Here is an 8,915-nt window from a genome sequence, read left to right as displayed (position 1 = left end):
ATTATTTTTTTCCAAGTTTTTATCAAAAGATAGCTTAAACGTCAAATAGGGCTACATTTTATGTGGGCACAAAATAACTCAACATTCAAACAAGTTAGCCAGGCAGGATGATGGGCAAATAGGACCTTCAATTTTGGTCAACAGTCACATGTTAGATATAGCTAAGAGTGGTGGGTAAGTAAAAAACTAAGAAGAGGATAAGAATTGTAGCTAGACTTGGCTAACAAATTTAAAGCCTTTATTAGCAGCTTTCGAAGATTGTCTAAATTTCAGCATTTCTTAATTATTTGCAACAATTAATCTACTATCTCGATAAAATTAAATTTAGATCTGAATTTACATTGAGCGCAAAATTTTTAGCCAACCACACTATCGTTTCAATAATAAATTTGTGTAGGTTTCGAATTGATTAATATGAAGTTCAAGAATCGATATTTGTGTTTGTAAATTCTTTCGTACTTTTCATTTACGATATACTTGTTTACAAGTATAAAAAAAAACTTTTACTATACCTTCAATTATTCTTTCTTATTTAAACAATTGTTAGAAATTAATAAAATTTTACTAAAATCAGTAAATGAATATTATTTTAACCGGGTATTTTTCATCAAACCTAACCAAGGGGTTTGGTTTTTTTTTTAGTAACTTTCCCCCAACTTAATTTGTATGGTAGATGAGAGTTTGATATTGACACGTCTTTTAATAAGTGTGGTTTGTGGGGTTGTGGTAAGCCCCAGTTTTTAATTTGCCTTAGCTACAAAATGACTCGTGAAACCAATTGAATTAACCCTCCCTTTTCAAACCTCCTAATCATATCTTTCCATTTTTATGTTCAAAAGCAAAAATTATGTAGCCCCCCAATATTTAATAATATTTATTTATGTGAAAAAATAAAATGGAATCTCTCTTTCTTTCACATGCAATTCAATGAGAGTCCCATACATTGTATAAACGTTACACAAACCCTAAATAGAAAAAAGAAGAAGCTTAAAAACAAATAGATAACCATATGTGTATTGAATGATCAAAAGCCTGTATTTGGCAGCACTGTTTAGGATTTTCTTTGGATCCCTTCCCCATTGAATATCCCACTACCCAACAAATCACTACCTGACAAATTCCACCATCATAAGTAGAAGAAGAAGATGATGAAGGGAAATAAATAATTAATTAAATAATTTTTTTTTTTGAGTTTAGAGCTGAAAATAACAAAACCCTAAATGAAGATATCGTGGGCTGTCAAGTTGAAAGTGAGGGAGGAATTAAAACTGGTATGGTATATTTTGCTGTTAGGAAACCGCTTAGTGTCGGGGCGGTAGGGAGAAACTGCCCGTGGTTTTCTCATTTTACCACCATTTTTTCCCACTTCGTTTCACTTTTTTTTTCCCTCTATTATGTATCTCGTGGATGTGAGTCGTTGTCAATTTTAAATAATAAATATTGCTCTCTTTTTTTAATTTTATTTTCGTCCCATTCTAAGGTTTGTTTCCAATTAAATCTTTTGTTAATTATCATATTAGTTGTTCTTAGTGACAATTTTTTTTTACAAATATAATTTGAAATTTAGTATCAAATGATAAATTATTATGAATATCGATATATGTTAAATTGAATGATAAAAATGTTCAATGTCTTTTAAGTAAGATTTTAAGTTTAAATTTTGTGAATAAAGTACATAATATAAAAAGAACTTTGCCCAAAGAAAGAAAATGATAATTTGAAAGTTGAAATTACTAATAATATTGGTTAAGATAGTGTATAATAGGAGGTTAGAGATCCATAACAATGGGAAAGAAATCCAATATATATTCTACAATTAGCTACTTGGACAAATTAATTAAAGAGTGTCAAAAAAAAAAACGAAAGATGAATAGTATTTCGTCATTTTACAATTAGGTTTATATTATTAAGATTATAGATTGATAATTTTGATATTATTTAGTTATTTTACAAGATATGCATCAAAAGTTAATTAGTGGAATCGATTAAGATAATGCACATTCGATAAGACTATGATCTACTTGTGGAAAATTAAGTAATATCGTATTCATAGTTGTACGATTTATTCATAAAATATCAAAGCACAATCTCTAAAGCAACCTCAATTATACATAAGTATATATACCTCAATCATGGATGCATAATAACCCATAAAAAGCAATGATATCACCTGCTTTTTATTTATTTATTCCGATGTATAAATTATGCTGGGTTGTTTCGAGAAAAATCATCCATAATTATTAGTGATATTATTTGAAAAGAAGAAGAAGAAGAAGAATGGATTTAACATGATGACTAGCAGCTTATATAGTTAAATTTTAATTATGGGAATATTAATAATTTGACAAGCTAATATTTTATATGTATATTTATAATGTTGTCGCATTAAACAAATTCAGTTTGAGTTTTCTTTGTGTATGTCAAAGTTATCGATGGTGAGATGATTGATGGAGAGATGAAACACTTCCATATATGTTGATACAAAGAATCAAAAAGATGGAGGTCTTAAAATGAGAGAAAATGGTCCCTTTGGGATTTAAGGTTTTCTTTTATTATATCGAGTCAGACTCGAGGTCGGGTTATTTTTATTTTATTATAATTATATAATAATATATATGTTAAGAAGTTAATAAATCATAATTACAATAACCAATTAATTAGCTATTAGCAAAGGGCGAGGAATAGCAGCCACAACTTATAGTACGACCATGCACGTGTACATGTCTTGAACGATACCATGATGCCATGAAACAAGTAAACAATCATTTGTTGTATACAAAGTCAAGTTCAAAGCTCTACTTATTCAACCAAATAAAATGAAATCATCCTAGCAACAACTCCATATATAATATTTGAGTGGACAAACAATTTATTTTAAGTAAAATTTTAACAGATTAAAGTGAAATAATAATGTTCCATCCGTGATGATGTCTGATAGATAAAAATGACATTTCCAACATGAGAAAACTATATATGCCGTATCATGCACATGAAAGAACAAGTTAATTCCATCATACATCTACGTAAAATTAAATAATTTGATAATTAAAAATAATTCAATACATGCATGTTAAGATTAAAAACTCTATATAAAAATTATACATAATAAATTTTGAACTTAAGTAGACTTTTAATCTTTAACAATACGAAAGCCTCGTTAGCATTTATATAACTTATGTAATCACATTTATGTTAAGAGTAGTGATTTGATATATATTTTTTTAAAATTTTACAAACCAATGTTTTATTTATGTTAATATTCAAAATATAGAAAATAGAAAAAGGTTAATTTGGTTTATATTCCTTTTAAGTAGGCTAGACTATTAGCCAAGCTTCCTTTCTAAAGAGATTCCTTCACTTAACAGGTGGGGATTTGACAATAGGCCACACGTCTATTGGTGAATTTCACTTGAGGGGGCTTCTCCTTGTGTATTATTATAGCTACTTTCAATCTCCCTCCAATTATTAGTATAGTAAAAAGGATATAATTAAATTAAAATGAATTACTTATTAAGAAATTGAAAAGTAAACAACATTTTTATCAAAATTCTTATAATTTATAATTTATAATTACATGGTTCAAGACTATATCCAAGGTCATTTAAATATTCGAAAACTTTCACTTAAGTCACTGGATTGTTAAAATCGTTGTTGTAGAGTCTTCTCTATTCACACCATCTACACCATCAAAAGTCCTTCTTTTTATATATTCTCTTCTACATTTCAGTTTTTTTTAGTGAAATAACTTTAAACATCACGAATCTGTGAACCAAAATTCAAACAATTTTATTCTTCGATCTTTGACATCGACTTGGATCTAAGTTATGTTCTTCAACTCATCGATGGGTATTGATCTACTGTGCCGATCATCAAATCATCACTTGGAGCTCTTTAGTCAAACTTAATAGTCTAGTGACTTAAATAAAAACTTTCGACTAGTTCAATGACTTAAATAAAAAATTTTGAATAGTTCAATGATTGTTTTGTAACTTATAAAAATTGAGTGACCAAAATGTAAACTTATTAATAATTTAGTAACCTTAAGTGTTATTTACCCTAAATTAAAATACATTTGAACAATTTATCAAAAAAAATTTAAAACTAAACTTAAACGTTTCCAACGCCGTTCTTTACTATTAAATATTTAAAGTTATGATTGATTCTTAACTCGAATGACACGGATATTATTTTCATTGCTATCCTTACTTTGCCAAACATCTTCTAGCATGGCAATAATAACCTCGGTTATCATATGATATAGGATTCAGAGTTTGTCCTTTTTCGTAAACTGGGAACAACAATGTTTCGTACAATTCATGCAAAGCATACGGGGGGTTTGGATATATTAATTTGTGCAACCCTAAATAATTAGTACAAACTTTATCCTTAAACGACTAACCTCTTACTATATATTATCTTACAAAACAGTAACATAAGAGCAATAATTGTTAACTAATAGTAATGAAAATAAACCTACCTCTAATGATTTGATGAGAATTACTGTTTTTCTATGATTATAATTAGGTATAATTACAGTTACCCCATCTTGTTCTTGTGGGGTTTATGTTATCTTGTCAAGGATCCAGAATGGGGTTTGATTTATTTATATATTTAGATGGCTGAACCCCTGGTTAATTGGGATAATTTCAATTCTAACCCTTGTTAATAATTAATTATGCAATTTAAGTTTTTTTAACATTTTGATTAATGAAAATAATATTCTTTCATCTTTCAAAAACAAATTTAAATCCTTTTAACAATTCTTTTTTTGGGGTTTCTCTCTTAAATTTTAATAATTTTATTTCAATTACCTTAAGAAATTTTTTACTTTCCCATATTTATGGATCTTAAATTTTCACTTATCACAACCATTTAATTTTAAAAAAAAAATTACAGCACATAGATTCATTTCATGTGCAAAGGAAAAAAAAAGGGTTTTGACTTGGCAGTATAAAGAAGAAGAAGCATCGGAACTTTAAATAAAACCCTACCAACTTACTACAAACATAATAAAATATTGCAATTTCATAGCCTCAGCCTCAGGTTTGGAAAAAACAAAGAGGTGTTCTAGCTTTGCCAAATGCATTGTTATTTTATAATTTACATATATACACATTTACATTGTATTGTATTTATTATGGGTTTTTTCCCCTCGCCTTTAAGTTCCAATAAAAACCTGCAGTTCGTGATTCTCTGCCATCATATAATTAAGTGAAGCCTGCAGAGTCAAACATCAAGTTCCTTCACTTGACAGCTTCCTAAAAAAAATAAAAACTGGTACCATTAATAGATAATCAAAAAGTAATAATAATGAATATATTTAACGCAATTTTTTTAAAAAATTATAAATTTGTTCGATGTTTCAATCGAAATACAAACAGGATATTATAAAAAAGAAAAAAGAAAAATCCAAATAACAATGATAGAATTAGGAAGGGGACACGCATATAAATGCCACATTCAAGTTAAGCCAATCCTGGTAGACCAGACAGATGAGCCTAAATTATAGAAGAAAAAAAAACAGCAGACATAATAAAATTAGTGTAGACTATGGAGTATAGAGTGAGTCTACATGTTCATGCACTGAGTAAAGCCATATGAATGTGCCAAAACAACCCCTTTATCACTTGTAGACACTACATTGGTCGGGTTCTTAATCATGTAATTTTTTATAGAAAATACTGGTGTTTAGTTAAGGCAAGTGAGAAGGTGAGAATGGGATAAGATGCCACCATTCCTTTTTGGAAAATGAGAAATATGGTAGATGTGTAGGTCTAAGTTATATAACAAAATGGGGGATAATAATTCCAAAATGAGTGATTAGGAAAAGATTAGGAAACAACAAAAGAATAAGGCCCTACCAACTAATTATGAAGTATGAAAATTTGAGCTGAGGTAACCCCAACAATTCTAGAGGCGGAAAGAAATGGGACCCCGTTGCAGCATTCTTTTCTGTGCATATCAGAGACTGGAGCTCAGTGAGTATAATGAAATGGATTTTATTGCTAATCAAATTTTTATTCGAATGAAAAAAGAAATTGGAGACGAGTTAAATAAATTTTAACAGGGATACACATTTAATTATACTTAATATGTAACCAAGAAAGAATTTTTAATAATTAAGTTAAGTATATATGTAGGTCAAAGTTTTGAGTGGAATTTATACTTGAATATATTATGTGTTTCATAAAAACAATAATTGGAGAGATTTCGGTGAAAAAGACTTGAAATCATCCCTCTTTGAAAGTGACTCCTCCATCAATTGGACTGTTTTCTTTTCAAACCTTAATTTTTGGTATAAGGCTCTAAGATTATTCCAAAAACCAATTTTATTTTTCTGTAATAATATTAAAAAATATATATCGAACCAATTAAGTGAAAAATAGTGATTTGAAAGTGCTTAAAATACAATATATTGCAGTGGAGAAGTTGCCAGCTGCGAGAGAAAAAGGCCAAAGCAGATTCCATCTCAATCTTAGGCTTCTTAAAAGACTAATAATAAATACGATTTAGTTTCATACAATAATCATATACTCAATATTTTATTATCAACTATACTCCCACTTCTAATGTGTTTGTAGCTATAAATTGTGAGACTTGGATTTTCTCAAGGCATTCACCCCCATAGAGAAAACACAAGAGAAACTAACGGAAAAGGAAAAAGAAATATACATATAGAGAGATGGAGCTGGATATTAATGAACAAAGTTTCTTAGAGGAATTATTGGCTCTGAGAAGAGACAACTGGGACACAGTTCCACCACAAATGAATGACATTTTCTCTAATGCCTTCGACTTCGATTGCTTTGATGATGCTTCAGCAGCTGCCAGTTTTCTTCCTCAGTCTTTCTGCCAAGATTTCTCACTGCCGTTGGAGCAAGATTTAAGTTTCAACTTCAATGAAGCCTACGGATCATTTGGCGATGAATTCTCTGCAGCGCCACAAATGACTGATACATCGAGTAACACGTTCGATACACCGCCGTTCCCGGTTCAAGACGATCATCATCACTGGATGAATATGGTGGAGGAAGAAGAATGGGGGACCCTTGTAGATGAACTCAACATGTTGGATCCACAAGCACCCGCTTGCAAAGTAGAGCCTATTCGATCACCCGAAGCACCGGTTTTCAACGTTGGCAGCTGCAGTGTAGACCGCAGCAATCGAGCCAAGAGATTAAAGGGTCAGCCATCGAAGAATCTAATGGCCGAGAGAAGGAGACGAAAGCGGCTAAATGACCGCCTTTCGATGTTACGATCAATTGTTCCTAAGATAAGCAAGGTAAAAAAAAAAATCAAGGAGATTGACAGTTCTTTAGTGCCAAAATGCAAGTTCTTACAGAGGACTAATCTGGGTTTGTGTTTATTTAACAGATGGATAGGACATCCATACTTGTAGATACCATAGATTACACGAAGGAGCTCCTTGAGAGGATCAAGAGTTTGCAGCAAGAAATGGAAGCAGGTCCAAATGAGTTAAACATGTCTCACATTTTCAAAGATGTAAAACCAAATGAAATATTGGTGAGAAAGACACCAAAGGTATGTTCTGATTCTGCTGCAACATTCTTAGAGGTGTATATAATTTCAAAAATACCATGAACTAAAAATAAATTCCATTGTTAAACTGGTTCTTGCAGTTCGAAGTGGAAAGGAGAAATGTGGATACGAGGGTTGAGATTTGTTGCACGGGGAAACCAGGATTGTTGTTGTCGACACTAACGACGTTGGAAGCATTAGGCCTTGATATTCAACAATGTGTTATTAGCTGTTTCAATGATTTTGCAATGCAAGCATCTTGCTCAGAGGTAACCAAAACGTCAGACAGAAATTGTTGATTGTCTCTGCTTTTAACTTGCAATAATCTTACAGACATTTTGGTCATCATTGCAGGACTTGGAACAGAGAACATTGATAAGTTCTGAAGACATAAAGCAAACGTTGTTTAGAAATGCTGGATATGCAGGAAGATGTTTGTAGGAACAAAACTGAATGACTACAAAAGAAGCAATTTTCTAGTGATTATTATTATTATTATTATTATTTTTGGGTTCTAAATTCTCTGTTTTATTTCTAAAATGAGCTTTTGAATTGATTGGATTGTTAGTAAATTTTGCCCTCTTAAACTGGAGTTGTTTATTAATGAAAATTCTTTATTACAAAATTCTTCTCTTCGGTGTGTTAGTAATGTTTTGGCCTTCCAAAAAAAAATATAAAAATAAAATTCAGCATTGATGTAAAAACAGAAGCAACATGAACAAGTCCAAGAGAGTGGTCTGTTCTGCAAATCCCATGAATTGGAGAACATCGACAATTATCATAATGCTTTTCAGGGTTCAGTTGCAGATGTCTCCAATCCATGGTTTCTTCATGCAGGAGACACCTCTGCATACACACAAGTTGACTTTTAATGGTTATTGGTTTTTAAAAAAAAAAATTGTTGTAAATTATTACATGGCAGAATGGTGTTGACATATGGTGATAAATGACAAGAAATAGAGTTCCAAAAAATGGAAAATCATTGAGTTTGAAATAATGAAGCTCTGCAGATTTTCTTGCAAGCAATTCTATCTGGGAATGTGAGCCAAACCCATCAAATATAATATATACACATATTTATTTATAGATGCAAACAAAATTTACAGGCCTTTTGTACCAACAATTAAATTCCATTCATGGTGTATATAGATTCTTAATGAAGTCATCACTTTGCGGAAAGGCACAATAATGAAATCCCATGTACAGCAGGAAGAAGGTGCTGAGTTATTTCGTAGGAAGAAGAAAACAAGAATGAATGAGGAGGTTTCAATTTCACGTGCCGAAAAAGGGATTTAAGGATATTTCTTTATGCTTTTAGAATACCCTCTAATAATTACTACTGTTTATCAAAGCCTCAAAAATAGGGGTATTTATTA

General features: G+C 30.7%; 1 protein-coding gene across 1 annotated transcript; it reads left to right on the top strand.

Moving 5' to 3' along the window:
• The first annotated feature begins 6,452 nt into the window (after window positions 1–6,452).
• Window positions 6,453–8,164, top strand: LOC107957853 (transcription factor bHLH93). Its single transcript, XM_016893451.2, has 4 exons — window positions 6,453–7,282; window positions 7,375–7,542; window positions 7,641–7,808; window positions 7,894–8,164. Exons 1-4 carry the CDS (start codon window positions 6,683–6,685, stop codon window positions 7,978–7,980), a joined length of 1,023 nt encoding a protein of 340 aa, XP_016748940.2. The 5' UTR covers window positions 6,453–6,682; the 3' UTR covers window positions 7,981–8,164.
• Window positions 8,165–8,915: the final 751 nt, after the last annotated feature.

Source organism: Gossypium hirsutum, chromosome A05 (assembly GCF_007990345.1).
Source record: "Gossypium hirsutum isolate 1008001.06 chromosome A05, Gossypium_hirsutum_v2.1, whole genome shotgun sequence".
NCBI classification, from domain to species: domain Eukaryota; kingdom Viridiplantae; phylum Streptophyta; class Magnoliopsida; order Malvales; family Malvaceae; genus Gossypium; species Gossypium hirsutum.
Note: the sequence above shows the minus strand (reverse complement) of the source record. Positions and strands in the feature narration are given on the sequence as shown.

Excerpts from the sequence above, each read along its gene's own strand:
- LOC107957853 (XM_016893451.2), top strand. The coding sequence starts at position 6,683 with ATGGAGCTGGATATTAATGAACAAAGTTTCTTAGAGGAATTATTGGCT. Across the intron at positions 7,283-7,374 it reads TTGTTCCTAAGATAAGCAAG|ATGGATAGGACATCCATACT; the intron begins GTAAAAAAAAAA and ends TTTATTTAACAG. Across the intron at positions 7,543-7,640 it reads TGGTGAGAAAGACACCAAAG|TTCGAAGTGGAAAGGAGAAA; the intron begins GTATGTTCTGAT and ends TGGTTCTTGCAG.